Source organism: Haliotis rubra, unplaced genomic scaffold (genome assembly GCF_003918875.1).
Source record: "Haliotis rubra isolate DU_JTF1 unplaced genomic scaffold, ASM391887v1 Scf261, whole genome shotgun sequence".
Lineage (NCBI taxonomy): Eukaryota > Metazoa > Mollusca > Gastropoda > Lepetellida > Haliotidae > Haliotis > Haliotis rubra.
In genome coordinates this window covers 271,412-293,691 of record NW_025766681.1, presented here as the reverse complement: position 1 = coordinate 293,691, position 22,280 = coordinate 271,412, and the positions used below count along the sequence as shown (strand labels likewise).

Here is a 22,280-nt window from a genome sequence, read left to right as displayed (position 1 = left end):
CAGAGTTCACAACAAAGCCACTAATAAACATTGTGTTCAAAGCAAACCATAGAAAAGCACACCTTGTTTTGAAGCAGAGTCGCACATCCATGTAATAGGAACTGATTTATGGAAACAACTGAAATGAGTTTCTATCCCAGTATTTTCTGGTGATGTAAAATCATACGAAAGTGGGAATGCTGCGTTTCTGACATGCTTAGACCAAGCACCAGCTACTGCTGAATATAACGTTATTGCAGCTGAGGCAATATCTGGCTGGTGACACGTTGAAAGTAATTCAAGGTTTGGGACATAGTGCTGTGGCCTATGATACAGCGTTAGAACGTATAGATAGGAAGTATGGTGGTAGGAGGCGTCAAGTAGCGTTACGGTTAGAAGAAGTGACAAATTTGAAGCCTATTCGCCCAGGCTATGCTAGAGTTGTTCAAAGATTTGACGATGTCTTGGACATTGCAGTCGTTAGTCTGAGAGAAGCAGATGAGTAGAAGAGCTAGGTAATGGACATAATTGACGAAAATATATGTTTTTGTCTATATATCCGAATTGTAATGAAATTTCTTCAAATTTCGTAGAATTTCTGGCGCAATCGTATTGGCGTAGTTTGAAGCTAAATTTCGTAGCGACTACGATAAAATCGTAGAGGTTGGCATCTCAGCAAAAGGTCATGATCAGGGTATTTCTGAAAGGGCACATGCGACTGTGCCATGGGATAATGACGAACCTCGCATAGCACTTAGGACAATCCCAGTAGTACTGAAGAACGGAAATAAAAGGATTCGTGTTTACGCATTGTTGGATGATGCAAGTACTAGGTCATATATCAATGCTGACGTGGCTTCAGAATTAGGGATGCAGGGGTCAATAGAGAAGATATCTGTGAGTGTCTTGAATGGTAAGAAAGAAATATATGAGACCAGGCCTGTTACATTTGAGATTGAAGTGAAGATGGTAGAGTGAATGAGGAAATGTCTGCACTGACAACGACTAGGGTTACAGGTGACCTTCAGGTGATTGACTGGCAGAAGTACAGACACAAATGGAGTCACCTAGAAAACATAAGCTTTCCTAAAGTTGGGAGACGTCCAATAATTGATCTCCTTTTAGGTATTGACAATTTGCATCTGCATCAGTCATATGAAGATGTTTGTGGGGACACAGGTGACCCTATGGCAAGGAGAACGCCCCTCGGATGGACATGCATAGGCAATGTAAGCAGTCAGGCTACACTGTACATATACATATCATGCATACAGCAACGACAGTGAATAATGCTCACTGGTGAAATCATTTTGGGAAATTGAAGAGATTAAGACTCCTCTCAAATGCTTTAAACCAGATGATGAGCAACCTCTTCACAAAGCACACGATACCTTAGTTTATGAGAAAAAACTAAAAATCAGATTGGTATCCCATGGAAGGATAGTCCATCACTGCCAAATGACTATGATATGGCATTCCGTAGGTTGCTTAGCACTGAAAAGAAATTATCCAAAGACCAAAACACAGCACTAGCTTATGACAAAATCATCTCGCAATCTGTTGACAAAGGATACATCCGTAAAGTAGATCATGAGGAATCAAGACAAGATGTGTGGTATTTCCTATCTTGCGCCCAGATAAAGCCACAACAAAAGTCCGTATAGTTTTTGATGCTTCAGCAAAGTACCAAGACACATCATTGAATGACGTAATCAGTACAGGTGCGAAGCTTCATCGTGACCTCTTAGATGTGGTGATACGGTTCAGAAGAAAACCGCTAGCCCTCAATTGTGATATTGCAGAGATGTTCCTGCAGCTCAAAATCTCACCAGAAGATAGACCATACCACAGATTTATCTGGAGATCTATGAATACAGATTCATCTTCTGAGGTGTATGAGTTCAGTCGTGTTGTGTTTTGAAACACCTCTTCTCCTTTCTTGGATCAGTATGTAACCCAGGAACATGCTAAGACACATACTGCAGATCTTCCTCTGGCTGCAGAAACTGTCACGAAATCCACCTATATGGATGACAGCATGGACACAGTAGAGAATGCAGATGAAGGCATAGAACTGTAGAAACAGTTAACTCAGTTACAGTGCTTCAATGCATGCTCGAAAATGGTTGTCCAATTCCCTGAAAGTCCTTAATAACTTTCCTGAAGAAGACAGAGCTTCAGAAATTGATCTTTGCAAGGGCCATTTGCCAGCGGTAAAAGCCCGTGGGCTAATGTGGATTGCTGAAAAAGATATTTTCACATTCAAAGCAGGTACATTTATTCAAAAAGAAACCACCAAAAGAGGTTTTCTTAGGCAAATTGCAAGACTGTTTGATCCAAGAAATGTGGAATGATGAATTGCCCCAACAACTGCAACAGAAAATAGAACACCTATTGTTGATGCATCACAGGATGCATACGGAAATTTTGTATACTCCGTTTATACTTACCTCAACGGGAAGAAGTCGAGCAGGACAGTTGCTGCAAAATGTGTAGCTCCGTTGAAAGCCTGTAGCATACCACGCCTTGAACTGTACTTGGTCTCATACTTACCTGTGAAGTAGTCAAGATCCTTCAGATTGAGATTGAAACAGTTACTTTCTGGTCAGACAGCATGAATGTCTTGTGCTGGATTAAAAACAACATTGGTACTTTCAAAACCTTTTGTTGCCTTTTTGTTTTGGTGAAATACACAGTATCACAAACCAAACTCAGTGGCGACACATACCTTCTGCAGAAAATTCCGCAGATCTTCATACAAGAGGTGTGCTGGTTTCTAGTTTCATAAACCACCAGTTATGGTGGTCTAGGCCTACGTTTATGCCAAGAGCGAGATGTGAATGGCCATCAAACAAACATTGTCGCTTGACATGTTAAAGGATGACAAAGAAAAAAAGCAGGCTGCCTGATCTTGAAACGTGGAGACTTGAACATTCAACACTCAAACGTATCAATGCCTGGGTATACAGATTCTTACATAACTGTTCAACTTCAGATGAATACAGAATGAAAGGTGAACTTACAGCAGAAGAAATAGAAGACTCTGAACACAGAATCATTGCCCGTGCACAAAAGGAGTCATTTTCAATAGAATATGCTGCTTTGCTGTCAGGAAAGATGTTGCCTTCAAGTTCTAAACTCCTTACACTTCAGCCATATCTAGATGAAAATGGATTCATGAGAATGAGTGGGCGCCTTGGTGATGCTGAATGTTTGCCTCTTGGAGCAAGATTTCCCATAATTCTGCCTCGCAAAAGTTGGGTAACAAAGGTCATCATAAAACAGTACCACGATGACAGTAAACATGTTCTGGGAACAAACCAGACATTGGCTGCAGTGTCGGGCATACACTAGATTATCTCAGGACGAGAAGTTATACGAGAATGGGAGAAGGAATGTGCTAGATGTCATGGCGCCGTTACCGATAATGAGACTCCAAAAGTCACGCTGTGCATTCAGCCAGACGGGAGTGGATTATGCTGGGCCATTTCTCACAGTCCAAGGCAGAGGAAAGGCACGTCAAGAAACGTTATTTGAGTCGATTCACATTTTTAACTTCACGAGCCGTTCACCTGGAAATGGCATACAGCTTGGACAAAAGTGCATTCCTAAATGCTTTCTACAGAATGTTAAATCGAAGAGGTCTACAATAAGAGGTCATATCGGACAACAGAACTCAAGGAACTTTTTCGCAAGCTGGATCAAGACGCTGTTCAACGTTCCCTGGCTAATCGAGGAATGAAATGGCTCTTCAACCCTCCATATTCGCCACACTTTGGAGGGGTATTCGAGACGGTGATAAAGTCGGCAAAACGTGCCATCTTCGCTATTCTGGTGAATGGTGATGTCACAGACGAGGAACCGGAAACTGCATGTACTGGAGCTGATCAACTCGTCCTCTCACCTATCAGTCGACTTATCCCCAAGATAAGATTCCTCTGACAGCGAATCACTTCCTGCATGGCCAGATCGGAGGGATATTTGCTCGAGAATCCGTAGACACTACAGATTACCATCCACGAAAGCGAATGAAGACGTATTCAAGAACTGATGAGACACATTTGGAAACGTTGGATGAAGCAATGGCTCCGGAAATGGAGAACCACATGCAGAGATCAGTGTGCCAACGATGTTGTTCTTGTGATTTCTCCGGACACTCCACGAGGACAGTGGCCCCTTGGTAGGATTGTGAAGACATACCAAGTACGAGATGGACATGTTCGTGTGGTGGATGTACGAATCTGACAATCAGTAATGACCAGACCAGCAAGCAAGTTTGTCCACTGGACTGGTCAACTGAGAATTGTTATGCAGATGTGTGACTTCGATTTCAGTAACATCGGATCATGTGATACTGGATTCTGTAAAGACATTGGATTATATGGATTCTGCGACACTGGATTCTGTGACATCAAGATTGACACTGTGAGTCTTGAACTTTGATTGTGAACTAACTGTTATGTATTAACTGTTTGACATTGTACAATTTCTGGGATATTCGTGGATTAATGGATTATATTAATTTCAGCTTGTAAGTATGGAAAGTATTTAATTTCATTTAATTGCAGATTCTAGAAGTGTTAGCATTGTTTTAGTATTGATTGAATTGGTTGTAAAGTGTTGACAGGAGTCTGTCAAGGAGAGGGGTATGAACAGAACGAATCAGATGTTTTTCGTTTTCAGCACGCCCGAATACACCCGTTGCTATGCATATATGCACGTGGGTTTTAAAATCTCGTACATTTCGTGGTTAAAGCTGACGAGAGCGTTAGTCAGTCAGCATCGTCAGTATTTATTAGACATATTCCTGAGGGTCACAGACGTTCATAAGGAGCTCCAGCCAGGAGTTACAAATATTACTAATTATATTGCTTCCATTATCGGGAAGACATTCTAATAGAAGCTTAGTTATCATTCACACTTTCGGTGAATGTGCAGTGTGGGGATTTTCCTTGGGTTAATTGTTTTGTTTCGGTTTTGGTGTATCAAATGTTCAGACAATTCTTCTGACTTTTCGTTTATGTTGTAAATGGGGAATATGAACTGCCTCGTTCCCAGTTGTTCTTTATTAATGAGTGATCTACAGGAGAATATAACTGCTATAAATGCTCAGCGGAAAACATCAAGTCTGTACTAGACAGTACTGGGATCGACGTTTTGAGCATCGATCTACCATAAGGTATACGATAGTTTGCAAAGCATATTTGTACTTGAAAAACCTGTGTGCCCCATAAAATTCATCTTACGATTCATGCTACTTGATCCAGCAATATGCGACTTATTTGTGTTCCGTGCATGCATTTTATTAATGCACATATGAGTGCGTGAGTGCGGTGGGGCGGGCGTGAGTGTGCGAATATGTTACAGATTTCTAAGACTATGTGTGTAGATATTTCTGTTAGAGTTTGAAGATATCATAAAATGCTTGATACCTGTATCACAACGGGCTTCCACGTGTAACACCTCAAGTACGAAAACCGATCAGGAAGTAAATTAGAAGGATAGCGTTTTATTTCAGCTCTTCCATACTTCTGTAGCTGCAACACAATTAGAATACAAACATGACATGTTATATAGTCGTGTTATTGTCCCACTATCCTGCTAATCCTTCAATTTACGCTTGACCTCGAAAATGTAGTTGCAGATATCCTTCAGTTGAAAACATTGTATCTTTACAATGAAAACCTATTCATGTAAACGTGGCCAAGTATATAGTGCATACCTTCTTGGCATCACATGATTTATGAGACTTGGCTTTACTTGACAAGGTTAATAGCTTACCAGTTTCACCTACTCCTCCCACTACTACCACTCCAACTACTTCCGCCGCTGCTGCTACTTCTACTACTACTACTAGTTCCACTACTACTGCTACTGCTACCATTACTACTACCACTGCTACTACTCCTACTTCCACTACTACTATTGCTGCTGCTGCTACTACCACTACTACCACTCCAACTACTGCCGCCGCCGCTGCTGCTACTACTACTACTACTAGTTCCACTACTACTGCTACTGCTACCATTACTACTACCACTACTACTACTCCTACTACTACCACTACTACCACTCCAACTACTGCCGCCGCTGCTGCTGCTACTACTACTAATACTACTAGTTCAAATACCACTGCTACTGCTACCATTACTACTACCACTACTACAGCTGCTGCTGCTGCTACTGCCACTACTGCTACTGCCACTACTGCTCCTCCTACTACTACTACTACCACTACTACTACTGCTGCTGCTACTACTACCACTACTCCCACTACTGCTACTCGTACTTCTACTACCACTCTTACTACATCCTCGATAATCTCCTAGGCATACGTTCCGATAAATCTCCACTATACCCAGGATACGTCTACAGTTCGAGCCGATGATTTGATTTCCTCCCTTGGTTGGCTTTTTATCCAATCAGGTGTCTACGCTGGGAAGTTGAGCGTACCAATCACAACTCACTTTCGCTTTTTAAATTATCTAACCAATTAAACTTGGCAACACAATACTAGTAAAATCTAGACATGTTTTATATTCGTATACTTATCCTGCTTTACTCCTTAATGCATTTACTGCTTTCCTTTGACAAGACGAAGCTGTGCGATGGAATCATCGAAGAGAAGTCGTTTCAACTAAGCGAGCCGCCATACTGCCATCGCACTGCGCCCACGTGACCCGGAAAGTGCTGACGTCACGTATCTTCACAATTCTGCTGGATCGTAACATCTGAAGAAAACCATCGTGGGGAGGTAGCGCAGCAATGGGCGGGCAGCGAGACTGAGTAATGCAGGATAAGTATACAAATATAAAAAATATCTAGATTTAACTAGATTATTTACCTTATCCTGCTTTACTCCTTAATGCATCTGTATCCGACGGAAAGGAGGCGAGCAAACCTTCAGATGGGATACTCATGATAAAAAGAAACCTCTCAAACCACAGGAGATAATCCGTCAGCATTCGAGGTCGATGAATCCCAGAGACCATACCTGCCAGGATGAAAGAGAGTGTAAGGAATGAAAGGCATCCAGGTAGGATGGCAGTAAAACAGAGAAGCAAACGCTACAATCTGAAACTGACTTACCGAGCGAATGCAAACGGCATGTCACGTGCTCGTCTGGGGTGATGTACACCATCAGAGTCACAAGGCTCGCTCAGGACTGCCGTGGAGTTAATGGCGATTGGGATTGGTAACCTGTTGTGCCACCACCACATCTTCCAGTGCCACATCCATTAAGTAGTGACTGGTGAAAACTGTATCGGATTTAAAAAAGCATCCTTCCATGATGGATCTACTGGAGCAATTACTATGGAGGGCCATCGTGGAGGCTACCACTCTGATCTCATGAGGGTTGTTAGGCCGAGGAGGGTCCAAGTCGGCGGCTTCATAAGCCTGGAGAATGATGGCTCGCAACCATAACGCCAAAGTGTTACGACTTACTTCTCCCTTGGATGCCTTCGAGACAGGAATAAAGAGCCGTTTCCTCGCACCACAATGAGCCTTACACTGACGAAGAAAACACTAAAGTGCACGAACAGGGCATAAATGAAGTTCCGCATCATCCTCAGATCCCACAATCGAAGAGAGAGGCAGAATCGCAAGGAGAAAAACCGTCTTCTTGGTGAGATCGTGAAAAGAGATGGCGTGAAGCCGCTCGAATGGTGCCTCCCGCAACAAACGAAGCACGACGTTCGGGTCCCAAGCAGACGGCCTAAACTTGGCTTCTGGTCCTCTAGAAGGAAATAACGCAACAAAGCTTGCAATTCTGGAATCTTGGTCATCTTTCTGTCCTCTGGAACAGATTACACTTTCTTAATAAAGTACAGATTCTAGTACTTTTTGGGTTGGGTCCCATCCGGGATTCGAACCCGCAGCCCCTTCGTTTGTGGCGATTAGGTGCCTGACTCAAAGCGTGCGGGTTCGACTCACCCCAAAAGTACTAGAATCTGTACTTTACTAAGAAAGTGTAATCCCAAATATAACATATGTTACGTTTGACCACTTTCTAAAATGGCATTTAGTATTTCATAGAAGAAATTCAGTCAAGAATTGACGATATGCAGTAACAGGATCCTGGTGTTTGTCCTTGCAAACATCTCAAAGGATCTCCATTTGGCGTCTTTTAAAACTTGAGTTAAGGGTCTGTGTCCCAAAGTTATGGCCTTCGCAGCTCTAGCTGAATAGCCCTTGGCGCTTAGAGCCCTTTGCAAATGTACCAGGCGTGCAGACAAAACTGCCCTGGAGCCGGGTGTGGAAGTCTGCTGTGTGGGTGTATCAGCAGAGTTGTCCACTCTGGTAGCTTTAGAGGATCGTGGGTGACGAACTTTCTTAAATCCACGAACCAACTCTTCGTTGGAGAAAATCAGAGAGCGGTGGTGAGTCACTCTGACCTTTTGAAGGACCCTGGGTAGAAGTACCGGTGGTGGAAAAGCGTACGTGCTTAGGTTTTTCCCACACTTGTGGATCTGGAACCGGAGATATGTAGGTTCGGATCGGGAAGCTCTGACTGGTGGCAATGTTTGGATGCCCGAGAAGGCGACAAACGATGTCGAACGGCTCCAGGTGTAGCTTCCATTCCGTGGGCGCTATCCTGTCCGGTCTGGAAAAGTCGTCCGCAAGAATGTTTCTGCAACCTGGAATATGCTGGACGATCAACTTCAAGTCCAGACGATCGACAAGATGAAAATATCGAAATGCCTGATGCAACAGTGATGGAGAATGAGTTGCGAAGACACCAGACCACCGTGGTGTTGTCCGTCGATGTGATGAGTTCGGCATGCTGAAGGCACGACTGCCAATGAGACACGGCCGGAATGACTGCCTCCAACTCCAGATTGTTGATATGCCACTGGCTTAGATCGGTGGACCACCGCCCTGCTATGACCTCTCCCTCAAGATGGGCTCCCCAGCCCTGGAGAGATGCGTCTACGAATAGGCATAGAGTGGGTGTTAGCTCGGTCAAGGAGGTGTTGTAAACATTTGTTCGAGGTGAGATTGTTAACGGTGGATTGTCTATCAGTGAAAGTCGATAGCCCCAACGGAAGATGTTGGTGATGAACGGGTCTCCCAATAACCGCCAGTTCTTCCTATATCGACCCAATCTCCCACCTACTGGGGTGTCTGTGACCGGAATGGCTTGGGGTGGGAGTTCCCAGTCGTTGTGGTCCTGGTCCTCCCTCTACCGGAATTCCTGTCCCGGCCTCTACCCTGAACGGTCTGGCTGGATTAGGGCTGGGAGAGGTGCGCCGAGGTTGATAATTCCCTACCCTGGGAACTTTAAGCGCTGAATTCTTCGAAACTTGTTCCAGGGCCTTGAGGGCCGTCTCATCATGAGCATAAGCAGAAACACGGGAGTGTGTGTTGGAAACTTCACCATTAAAAAGGGAGGAAGCAGACTAAGGCTGACTAAGGAGTCCCATTCTGAAAGAGCCAAATATTGACAAACCACTCAAAGACGCTGTAGTAGATAAACCAGACATCATCGTAGTGATGTTGATGAAGAACCAAGTACCTCATTAGCAGCCGGGGAGATAACAGTCTTGAGAAGCAGACATCCTGCGTCTGTAAGCTGGTTGCGTGAGTCACTTGCTAGAAACCCGCAAATACTTATTGAAAGCTGTGGGAGAAAGTCAGAGGCAAGAGCACACTTGGATGTCAGGGAACACTGCCGAGTACAGTAGAAACACCTCGGATGGGGGTCCCTGCTTCACTTGCTGCCCTTGCAGGCAATACAACGTGGCACAAATCTGCAACAATAAGCAGAAGCCCAAAACCAATAAAGTATGTAAGAAAATACACACAAATAAAGACACAACCATTATTTCCCGCCTACCAAAAACATGGTTAAGGGAAAACTACATGCTTGTAATATATACTAAATGAGTAACAGATACCTTTAGTAACTAATATTGTAGTATATAAACAGAACATTGGTAAAGTAGCATAAAAGAGACTTCCAAGAAATAAACCAGCAAAACCAGAGCGGAACACGAGGCCGTGTTCACGTGCACTGAATGCAACATGGCTAAATGGAACAATCAGACGCACGATATAAACATGAATCGAATAAATAGCGTGCATACCAGGGAAACACACAATTACTCTTCTCTTCAAATAAAAAGTCACAAACCGTTTCTTGAAGAAATTATCCAACAGGAAAAAACGCCAACAGAAAAAACGTGTTAAGTCGCAAGTTTAATCCAAGCAGCCTGGTGACAAGCAGTGATGTGGAGATACGTGACGTCAGCACTTTCCGGGTCACGTGGGCGCAGTGCGATGGCAGTATGGTGGCTCGCTTAGTTGGAACGACTTCTCTTCGATGATTCCATCGCACAGCTTCGTCTTGTCAAAGGAAAGCAGTAAATGCATTAAGGAGTAATGCAGGATAAGGTGAAAAATATATATTGTTGTAGAGGTACTCTGAAAGAGGCAGAAGGAGGTCTTGCATATATTTTTGTAAGATTTCCGAGCTGTCAATTTGTCTTTGTCACCCGCTATCTTTGTTGACACTGGCAAGCTCGGTTGTAACGGCAGCTTATCTGATTGGCTACTGTGAGAATGCGGAGCCAGCAAAGAGAGGTAAGGAAATCATCGGCTCGAGCCGTAGTTGCATCCAGGGTATAGTGGAGATTTATGCTACTACTACTACTACTACTACTACTACTTCTACTACTACTACCACTGCTCCTACTACTGCTGCTGCTACTACTACCACTATTACTCTTCCTCCAACTGCTGCTACTACTACCACTATTACTCCTCCTACTACTGCTGCTACTACTCCTACTACTACTATCACTAATGCTGCTACTACTACCACTCCTACTACTTCTGCTGGTGCTACTACTACCACCACTTCTACTACTCCTACTACTGCTGCTACCACTACTAATACTACTGCTGCTAGCACTACCACCACTACTACTACTCCTACTACTGCTGCTACTACTAATACCACTACTACTCTTACTACTGCTGTTGTTGCAACTGTTTTCACTATCTAGTCTATTATACTATTCCCAGCACTTGTTACTAATACCTACTACTTACAGCGCTGCTATTACAACAGCTACGTGCACTATATGCGCCTCTGTAAATACCACAACTGCAACTATTATTAATACTCTCGTTTCTCAAACATTTACTGCTTATTCTGACAGCGCCCTTTTCATCTTTTTTAGTATTTTCTGTCGTTGAGTCTGTAATGCAATAGTTGCTTACCAGTTTCACCTGACTTTTGTTCAGACCCATGTCGTAATAATAGAACGAGTAGTTGCTCAGATAAGGGAAGATGTATTTATCCAGAGTCATGATCATCTCCTGGGATTCATCAAAGTGATCCGCTGACGCTGCCGTCACAAAGGCATATTTCCTCCTCTCCTGTATGTTGAAAACTCCCTTTATCCTCTGCAGTGCCCCCTCTTTGAGTTTGGTCACGGGCGTAAGAATATTGCGGATGTTTTCTTGGCTGTCAGCCACCGGAAGTGGGTGTTTGCAGGCAGCTGTATCATTGCACATGTCCACTGGAATATTTATACAAATAAGAAAGATGAATTGCAGTTTAGATTGTCTTGTACTAATATGGCTGGAATATGTCTGTATTCATGTTAAACAGAAAGACAAATAGGAGACAGATATGTTTCTGTGATAATACGGCGAGGAGGTATACTGTACTTCCTTCCAACTGCCTTTGCTGCCATTGATGTTTCATTCATAACAATGTGAACTTTACATTTCCACAGAAAAGTACGTAATGAGTACCAAATCATAACTTTGAATGATAGAAGTAGAACTAATTCAGTTCCTTTCCTCAATACCTTCGACAGAGAATGAGAAAGAAAAGGAAAGAGATAGGAAGGAATGAGAGAGGCACAAATTAAATACTAATCGTTTGAAGCGAGGAACAAGTGGACCACAAAATTTGGCATTCTTACATGTCTTGGTTTCCTTGCCAGTGCACAGTGGATGGGGAGGTAACTCGGACCAAATTTGTTTCTTCTTCAAGTCTGAACCACAGATACAAAACATATCAAACAAACAAATGTGAATATTATACATGATGCTAACAAAATTGTTCCGTTTAAAAAGCAAAAGGTTGATTACAACTAGTCAAATGTGACTTGCTTTTTAATTATTTAACTATGTCTTTAAACAGTATTTCAAGGCTTGGTGTGGATTGAAACACTGATCTGATATGTAGGTCTTAGCTGTTTGACACCTTCGCAAACACGAGGAGTGAGTAAATGAGTTATACTTCACCCGGGCTTTGACCCATAACACGATGAACTTAACAGTGCCGACAAACTACCATAATCACAAATTCGAACCAAAGACGTTTGTAAATGTTTCAAATTGTTTTTCATGACCTACATGTACATTCATCACTATACATTCATGAACCTAACCAATCCAGACACACACAGGCACGCAGGCACACACACACACACGCAAACACTATTTAAATGCATCAATTGCATAGTCAGACCCTTTTGCCAATCTGAATGAATGTTTATGGCAAGCACATCTGTTAAAGTAAATGAAAGAAAATCAGTGTCTATGTATTTCTCAGTTGTGAAAGTATGAAGTCTTACTTGCTACTTTCGCCCGAAAAAATGTCAACCAGTTGACTGGTTTCGAAACTGCCATGTCTGACAAGCTGCGTGTCTGAAATCACACGAATAGAACCAATATTAAAGTAATGTATGAATATACAGTAATCGAGTTTAGTTTTACGCCGCATTCAGCAATATTCCAGCTATATGGCGGCTGTCTGTAAAGAATCGAGTCTGGACCAGACAATCCTGTGATCAAGAGCATGAACATCGCTCTGCGCAATTGGCATGTGTCAACCAAGTCAGCGAGCCTGACCACCCGATCCCGTTAGTCGCCTCTTACATATTACATTTGACCTCTTCCTAAATGACATTGTGTATTCAAATTCATTTCCCGTTTAAACCTTTAAATTGTTTTGACTACATTTGACTTAACTTAAAAACAATATACAATGACTAAAATATGATACAGAATGTTAAAATAAGACAGACACATTAAGAAGAAAACTATTAGAACATGTTTAGCTGGTTGTCAGCTGTGCAAGCCCGTATATAGATATACAACAGATAATTATTGTCTGTTTTCCTTCAACAACATTTACTAGACATATAATCACTGTCCAACCAGACTGGAACAGTTCCGCGGGACTGTAACATCTATTACAGTATGTGTTTGAATGTGTAAGTTGTTATCGTACGTCTCAATGACAGATCAAATTATATACATGTATACATGACCTTCCATTAATTAACATGTGTGTCTAATACAAATGCATAAAAATATAACTATCATACTGGGTAACCTTCATCAAGACCTTAGTCGCGGGTAAAATATATATTCGATAACTTTTACCATTCAGTTTCTCTCTTTGCAGTACTGTTGTGTTTTCACTTTTCCTGTGTTCACATTCTGTAAACAAAACAAGAACACAATTACAGGACACTATCACAATGTATAAATATCACTTATACATCCCTTTAATTGGTTTCACTCGCATATTGAAGACATGAAATCCATAAGGCCTGTCAACACTGGACGTGTTTTCTTTGGGGCAGGCCATGCCTATCCTTTTATCCTATGTTCAGTGATACAATCATAGAATTTCCACCGCATTTCCCCCTTTACACCACACGGAATCTGTTTCCGGGGATAGTCAAGGTGCTGTATTCTTGTGCACTGACGTTCAATATTTAGATTCACACACATGTATTTACACATACCCTTACATGAAGTTGTTTCAAGTTAACATATGTTACATGTGGGGCTACACTTTCTCAGTAAAGTACAGGTTCTAGTGCTGTTGTTGGGTTGAGTCCCACCTGGGATTCGAACCCACACCCTCAGCGTGAGGCACCTAATCGCCGCGGTGGTTGAGTGGGTTAGGTGGCTGACTTTGTGTGTGGCGATTAGGTGCCTGACTCTGAGGTTCGAATCCCAGATGAGACGCCGCCCAACAAAAGTCCTAGAATCTGTACTTTACTGAGAAAGTGTAATCCCAAAAGTAACATGTTGCATTTGACAACTTTCTAAATGTCAGGTGTATTCATGAAGTGTGAATGAGCCAGCCTGCTACAAAGAATCTAGTCGTTGATGTTATAAGCACCAATCCATTCACACTCATTAGAAGGTTGTTTAATCCACCAAGTCGCCCTGGTCGCATATTACGTACAGTTAAAGAACTTAGTAGGAGAGTGTTGGTGGGTAGAATACTCCTTATGGTTTCGTTCCTAGCGCCTTAGCAAGAGACTTAGTCCAGCCTTTGTCTGTTCACCAAGAAGAGAATGGTCACCCAGTTCAGTGACATGGCTATATGTGAATGCATAACCTTCTGGGGCAACCTGGACTATACTCACAAAGGAGCTGAGAACATAACTGCAAAGCCTCTTGCATGTAAACATAGGAACATCCATGGTAATACATAAGCCATCATCATCATCATCACCAAAATCATCATCATCATCACCATCAACACCGACATCATGAACACCAATGTCAGTCATGTTTCACAATTTTTCCCTTACTCACGATATCTGTTTTTGTTCGTGAAAACCCAAGGTAGCTGAAAACACACCATAGACCAAGCAGTGCCACGGAAACTGAAACAAATGCATACCAGTGTCATATCTATTCAAGTAGATATACTATGACACAAGGTTAAGAAATGGACACTACATTATATTGATGTACCCTGATCATCCAACATTGCAAAACGCTACAGCAGAAATGCTAATATTGTTAGATATCAAAGGGAAATTTTATCTGTTAAAGTTGAAGTCATACTTCTCCTTTTGGCGGTACATTGTCACACTCTATGCATATAAATTGAAATATGAGTTTGTTTGTTGCCCCAGACAATGGTTTACAGCGCTGATGTTTGCAACACGAATATGGTGACATACAGGACCTAGCCAGCGAGTCCGACCACCTGATCCTATTGGTCATCAAACAATGCTAGTTCCTATATCCATTTCAATTACTCCTCTAGCTGACGAGTCAGTCTCGCTGCTTTCGTCATCCGTCACGCTATCTTGTCTTGTAGATGTTAATATACGTCAAAATCATTTTACATACCCTTTACAATCCTACAAGACCTCCTCCGGAGACTGCCCATGATTCGAACCTGCAATTGTAAACATTTCAGAGACGATCGTGAAATAGTGATACTTATATCTGTGTACACTCTGTCCTTACCACTATTTATTACCTACGAGGGCGAAAATAGCATGGTTCATATTTTTCATACGATGCCCTACGGCAATATATCACTTTGTCATATGACGTCACGTTTCTTCTATGACGTTGCGTCCTACATGCGGCGACGGCGGGGAGCCAGCCCATGTTTGAAAGTAGATTTGGTTTTATTATCCTCAATTTAACGACTTCTATAATAAATAGAATATTATATTCGTTCCCATATTATACTATGTTTACACTCGTGCCTAAATATCGGTATATCCCTCGCTCTCGCTCTGACATATTTAGGCACTCGTGTCGTAAACATAGTATGACATGGGCACTCATATAATATCTTCTATTAACAGGTATGCTTGATACCATTGCCATGATCTTTGGCTGAGGTATGTGGTGAGGCGTGTGTGTGTGTGTGTGTGTGTGTGTGTGTGTGTGTGTGTGTGTGTGTTTGTTTGTATCTGTGTATCTATAATTTACCTCTTCGTGTCATTTCTGAGACTGTGTGAGTGTGCATTGTATGAAGTGTTAGTGCTTCACAGTGCATGTGTGTGTTTTTGTGTTGTGTATGTTTGTATTATGTGTGTACTTTTGAATGTGTCTGTTTATATGGTGTGTGTGTATGTGTGTGCGTCTGCGGCTTGCGCGTCTGTATTCGGCACTGCTATCTCATTTTCGACATCATATAACAACGTACTGAAAACGATGACAAGCAGCACAGTATTTTGTCTTGTGTGTTTGTTGTTCAACGCTGCATTCCGCTAGTGTTCTTTCATACGAAGACATAGAGGATATTAAATCAGTGTCCATGTCATACTATGTTCACGACACGAGTGCCTAATTGCTGGTATTTTCCAAGCGAGAGCGAGGGATATACCGATATTTAGGCACGAGTGTCGTAAACATCGTTTTCAGTACGTTGATGGAAATTCTGTTTCATCTAATTTGAAAACAACAATGAATGTGCCGTCTGTCATGAATATCGCTATAAATTGAGGGTGATTACATAGATGGGAAGTTTATCATATTTCACACTGAAGCTGACAAAACTCTTCTCGCACCTTATGACGGCTCAACAAAGACGAGTTGTATTCTTTCTACTTTTATTACCGACGTAGACCCACTGACGTACAATTGCGGGGTAGAAATTCTATGCGAGAAGTGCTTCTCGTGGGGGTACATGTGTTCACGCTGGGCGTGCATGAGCGCAAACAGGAAACAAGAAAAGATAACTCTAGTTGTCACTAGCACAATGGAATAGAAGCGTTCATAAAATGTCAATAACTATAGCAGAGCCGGGACAATTACCTGCGCAGCATGACTGCATGACACACCTTAAATTTACGTAATATTGTCGAAACATAATTACGACACGATATGACTCTCTACGAAGAAATTTGGTGATTAGCATATGACCCCTATCTATGAAATCAAAGGTTCGGAATCTAAATCTCAACCAATGGCGTCAATATCGCGTGAACCGTTCCGCAAAAGAAATACACTCATGCATATTCATGATCCCACGACCAAGTTTCGAGTCACAAGTACCCGTGTCGTTTCCTATTGTTGCAAAGTAGCGACAATTTCATGCATTTTGTATCAATAAGTGACCCTTCGATTGTATTCATGAGTATTTATTTCGTCAGATATCTGTGATTTCTTGTCAACAAAGTTTCAAATGTTGTTTAGTTTCGAATGTAGGGACGGTAGGGTAGCCTAGTGGTTAAAGCGTTGGCTCGTCACGCCGAATACCTGGGTTCGATTCCCCACATGGGTACAATGTGTGAAGCCCATTACTGGTGTCCGCCACCGTCATATTGCTGGAATATTGCTAAAAGCAGCGTAAAACCACAATCATTCACTCCGCCCAATACAATTTAACCAGTTGCACGTGGTAAATTTCAATCCCACAGAGCCTGGTACAGAGCAATCCTCAAATATCTCTCAATCTCATCTGAATACAACTCATATTCGCATGTCCGATGTAGTGAGAGAGAGTTACCTCCCTTGAACCAGGGATAATGCGGACCAGACAAATGAATGGTGTGAGATGTGCTCGGCGATCCAGGCCACTGATTCGAAGACAGGTTTTCACCCATGCCACCAAGCCACCAAGCCATCGAGCCTATGTCCATAAGGGGACATCGTATTACCAGCACTGGCTAGAGACCTCGTCTCACTCATTCTCAAAAACGGGGTGCAAATGATGTCAGGGCCATGCTTCTCTTAAACTTAATTAGCAAATGTTAATATCAGTATGGTTGGATAATGGTACCAACCAGGGCCCCGTTCCTCAAAGCGACCGTAGCGGTACGACAGTCGTAAGTCAATGCTAAAGTATGGGAGTTACGATCATCTTAGCAACTAGTTTCATTTTCTGCAAATTGTTTAGCCAATGCATTCCTTTTAGATAAATGAATCTGGTCTAATGCCATGTCGCCAGTTTTGAGGAAATGTCCTTGACAAATTATCAGCTTGACCTATACATGTGTAGAACACAGCAGAATCTTACCCATTCACTTTGAATGAATACATTTATGTTTACATTTATTGTATTTGTCATTATTTGGGGCTTAGAATATATCTCTGTTTAACGTATCTCAATACATAGAAGATATTCATGCGTAGAACAAAGAGTGAAATGTCCGTTACCACCGCCAAATAAGGTAATTTCACATGGTTAAGGTTACATTTAGAATGGGAAAAGAATAAAAAATACTCAAAGCTTGTGTGTGGTTAATGGTAACTTACTGCTTGATTTGCCAGAGTATGTAATCTCCGTTACTGACATATTCGTTACCAGGGTATTCGAAATTACATAGCTTGTGAAGTTCTGATACTATTTTTCAAATATCACGTAACTCCTGTCTCATCTTGTAAGTCAAAGAGGATGTATACAATCACCAAAGACGTAAAATTGAGAGTCATCCGAAATAGGAAGTAACGATGTAACAAACATTTCATTTCTAAGTTAAAAATTGACGCCATCCCTTACTGTTTTGTGATTAAGACAGACTTGCAATTGGGCAGTAGAAACGTTTAACATTACCATAAAATCAATAGCAGACAGACAGACAGACATTTTATTCAGACATCAAGGCCATTGGCTCAAAATACAATCTTGGATTAACTTTCACAATAAGTGCATAAATACACAGTAAAGAGTCCATGAATTATTCCATGCAAGGGTTGCCATGCATATAGATTTACCTGTGATATGTACACTTATCACACACCCTTTTCACGTGTAAGGGCAATTCTAAGTTTATACACCTTAAGTAAGAACTGAGCATTATCATAGACAAAGACACTGATATTCGTCGGGTGGATACCATCAATGTCATCACCGTACCTATAGGCAAAGTTAATATTGTCATCTTGAATGAAGTCATCAAAGTCTTTTGTTCTGACATTGAATTCACCAGCCATATATTTTTAGTTTATCACTATGGTTACCTGCAATAGCTTCCAGATGCTGTTCGAGAACAACCATACCATCTTCTCTGCCATGATATATTTGTTAATGCTCTGGGGAAATGTAAACAAGTATCATAAATTATCGTATCAAAGTTCCAGGACAGTTTACTGGTCTTAAATAAGAGCAAAATTACGTCTACAAATTCATCATGCAGCCTGGATATATACTGATTTGATACCCAATAGTCATTTATAAAAGCACTCAGTCCACCGTGAGGTCTCCCGCGACGTTTAGTTTTCCAGCGCATACTGCTGTATGATCGGAAACCGGACATAAACGACGAAAAGTCACCTGGACTCGAAGCGAAAGTCCCAATAAATGCCAAGATATCGTAATTTCTACAAAAGAGCTTTTAACTGGTTGTAAACTGTCATATTTCTTTAATCCCTCAATGTTCCATGATAGCAGAGACCATATGGTCTCTGGTGATAGAATACGGAAGTCAAGCGGGCCTGGGCCGTGCTTTCATTTCCTTCGATGTTTGGAGATACCTCCCTTTCTCGACCGGAGCGAGAACCGGACCAGTCCTCACCACTGTTAAAATCAGTACTTTCGTTGTCATTCATTTGGACCACTTTGTTGTTTCCTCTGTCAAACATATAAACATTCTTATAAGCGATAAGTTCGTTAACACGCATTTTCGGCCTTTTCCCCTCACTCAGAGCACGAGTAAACATTGTAGACAAAGCCCTTAGGTCCTCCCTAATTTTCTGTGGAAAATCGTCACCCTCTTTCATGTCGGAATCTTTCGGGAGTGTTGCACGGCTACGTTTATAAATGTCACTTTTATCTTTCGAAAACATAAATTTGGCCACTACAGGAGAATTGTTTCTTCTTGGGTTTAAACGATGGGCCCTTAAAAGTTGGATTTCTTCAGCGCTCGTCATGCTCAAATCCTTCCTCAGAAATGCACGTACTTAATCTTCGCTTTCCTCCCATGTTTCACCTTTGGCACCTTTGAGACCCCGGAAAACCAAATTGTCACGCCTATTCTTGCACTCTAGGTCTTCTAACTTATCCTCCAAACGAGAGACAGTAACTTCAAGTTGTCTGTTTTCCTCCATGACATTCTCGATTTGCACGTGCAGGTCCGTAGCCATTTTGTCGACTTTAACATTCAAACTTTCAGATTTACTGTTCTTTTCACGGAGTTCTTCTGAATTTGCTTAAGTATGGTTGCAATGTCAGTGTCTTCTCTACCTGTTACTCCAACGTTGCCAGTATCACTTACTGTGAGAGTTCACTGGGGTCGTGGTCCCGGGTTCTGTTCAATGTCTCCGTCGACCACCAGGAGGACGTTGAACAAAAGTTGTCAGCGACAAGGAGAACTGTCCCCCACACATGGTAATACCATGAATTGTTGTTTTCGATTTATTAGGTTGAGAAAACCCGCCAATTTTGGACCTATTTTGAGCCCGAAATACCCGGGTCCATTCGCTACTCGCGCATGCGCGATAGCAACCACAAGGAACATTTCATCCAGGTAGTCGCCATATAGCTGGAATATTGCTGAGTGCAGCGTAAAACTAAACTCTCTCTCTCATCCTAGTAACGGATATTTCTTTCTCTTCGATTGGATTAAAATTGAGCGACAGTCCTATTATTTCCGGCATTTTTGTTGCTGGTCTCATGTTAAATAATTACAGTATCATTATTTGATATTTATACCCCCAAAAGATTGAATGATAATAATATATTTGAGAATAATTTAGTTTTCTGGCTTTAAACAGTTACAATTTATGAAGATAATGTCGAGTTTTAGTTTGCAAAACATAGCTCCCAACCATGCTTAGTAAATCTTTATATGATTGTTTTCAGTTTTCAATATCTTGAAATCTGCCCAGTTTAAGTCTATCTGAGGACAGGACAGTGTTTCTGAAGACATGACGTTGCCTGAAATGTTCGTTACTTATGTATCTAGTAGTTGGAAAACTATTAACCGTATTTCCTCCCTAAGTAGACGACACAGATGTTTTATGATTGAACTTTCAGAGGATATGAAAGTATTTGTCACTTGATGGCATTTTGTTTTCATGTGTATCCTGCGTTCCTAAAGTTTGCTTTCACACCCAGTTTGGCCAATGTTTGCAGGTTCAGTATGTTTTATCCTGCACTGTGCTTGCTGGGGATTAGTTAGTCTAACAAGCAAGAACACAGTTACAATCTTAAGGAAACATGTACTCCTAGGCTTGGTAATAAGGGCCATGGCCGCTTTTTAGGTGCGTGTTTTTATTGGCTTAGGTAGTTATTCCTTTTTATAACGAACATTTCAGTGTTAGGATTCTTTAAGAGTGTACCTATCTTGTTAGCTTGTTATATATTAAAAAGCTTTCAATTCTTGGTTTTAAGCAGCTCAGTCTGTTACCTTGGCAAAAGAAATGATTTCAATCAAATACAACTTGTTTAATTTTTAATATTGTTGTGAGCCATTTGCACCCCGTTACTGAGAGAGAGCCATCTATGCTAGACACTTACTCTCGTCTCGAATCAATCGTAGGATTCTGACTATAGCCTATGCTTAAGGTAAGTGAGAATGCATGCAACCGTGAAGTATACAAACGTCTCTCTCTCTGTCGTATGCTTTGCTCCGACTCAGGCGTAAATCCATGCACCATAAGTTAACTTTATGTCACACTATCTGCAGCGTATTTCAAGTGTCTCTCTTTCTTCCGCCCTCATTCTCGTTCGTTGGGCGTATCTGCAATGTGTACTGAACCCACACAATCAAAGCATAAACTAAAGTTACACCTGAATGAGCCTGTGAGCTCTATACGGTATGTTGTGCATTATCCCATCCACAATCGTCTCCCCGGAACACTACCTCTTTGTATGTGCGGATGAGACGCACCGAGACATAACCAGTGCGCATGTAGAAACACATACTGTAGATGTACAACTGATTTAAAGCCACATCGGCAATATTTCAGCCATATCGTGACCAAAACGAGTTCTAAATTCATAATACATACATATAATATGTAAAACCCTGTCAACGAAGGACAGTAAAATTACTACATTATCACAAAATGAGTTAAAACTAGCTGGCATATATTTTTAAGGGTAGAGAACTAATTTTGGAAAATGCAATGTAAAAATGGGCTATAGATCGCCAGCAACACAACTTAGGTAGATCACCATACTAGGGACCATGGGGACATACACTGTCTTTGCTACCTACATGGACCCTAGTTGGATTTACACCATTTATCATTGTAGTCAAATATAGTCATAATTTAAAATTACGAAGATATACTACGTTTAAAAAATCTGATAAGTATAAATTTGTAGATGTATAAACCGTTGTAAATAAAAAGAGGTAGTTTAACAGTCAACGAAGTAGTCCATGTCATTTCAAAGTTAAGTAGCGATTTATGCTACGTAATTGGCAGCATATGGTAGTCCTTGCTTCATAAAAAGATCTGGGTACAAAGTGCATTTGTTTGTGGTCCCCGCAGTGATATTGAGTAAAACCATGCTCATTCACTCACGAAATGATCCTAAGCTCAGCATCATGTCGATTCTACTTTGTAAATTGTTCATATACATGCTTAACTATCGCCGACAACATCGTAAATAT

At 41.5% G+C, this 22,280-nt stretch overlaps 1 protein-coding gene across 11 annotated transcripts in view; it reads right to left on the bottom strand.

The window, feature by feature from the left end:
* The window catches only part of LOC124280162, a 66,014-nt gene that overhangs the window by 21,847 nt on the left and 21,887 nt on the right, over positions 1 to 22,280 (bottom strand). For 6 of the 11 annotated variants that reach the window (XM_046716053.1, XM_046716055.1, XM_046716052.1 and 3 more), the window contains exons 2-8: positions 15,109 to 15,157; positions 14,559 to 14,633; positions 13,390 to 13,446; positions 12,576 to 12,648; positions 11,919 to 11,990; positions 11,206 to 11,507; positions 5,412 to 5,516 (exon numbers count right to left, since the gene is read on the bottom strand). In XM_046716053.1, coding sequence (XP_046572009.1) covers positions 5,412 to 5,516; positions 11,206 to 11,507; positions 11,919 to 11,990; positions 12,576 to 12,648; positions 13,390 to 13,392 — 555 coding nt within the window. In that variant the 5' untranslated portion in view covers positions 13,393 to 13,446; positions 14,559 to 14,633; positions 15,109 to 15,157. Of the gene's footprint in view, positions 1 to 5,411; positions 5,517 to 6,397; positions 6,711 to 6,823; positions 6,974 to 11,205; positions 11,508 to 11,918; positions 11,991 to 12,575; positions 12,649 to 13,389; positions 13,447 to 14,558; positions 14,634 to 15,108; positions 15,158 to 21,263; positions 21,402 to 22,280 lie in introns of those variants that run through there. The other 5 variants (XR_006899595.1, XM_046716049.1, XM_046716056.1 and 2 more) reach the window with 5 other exon arrangements.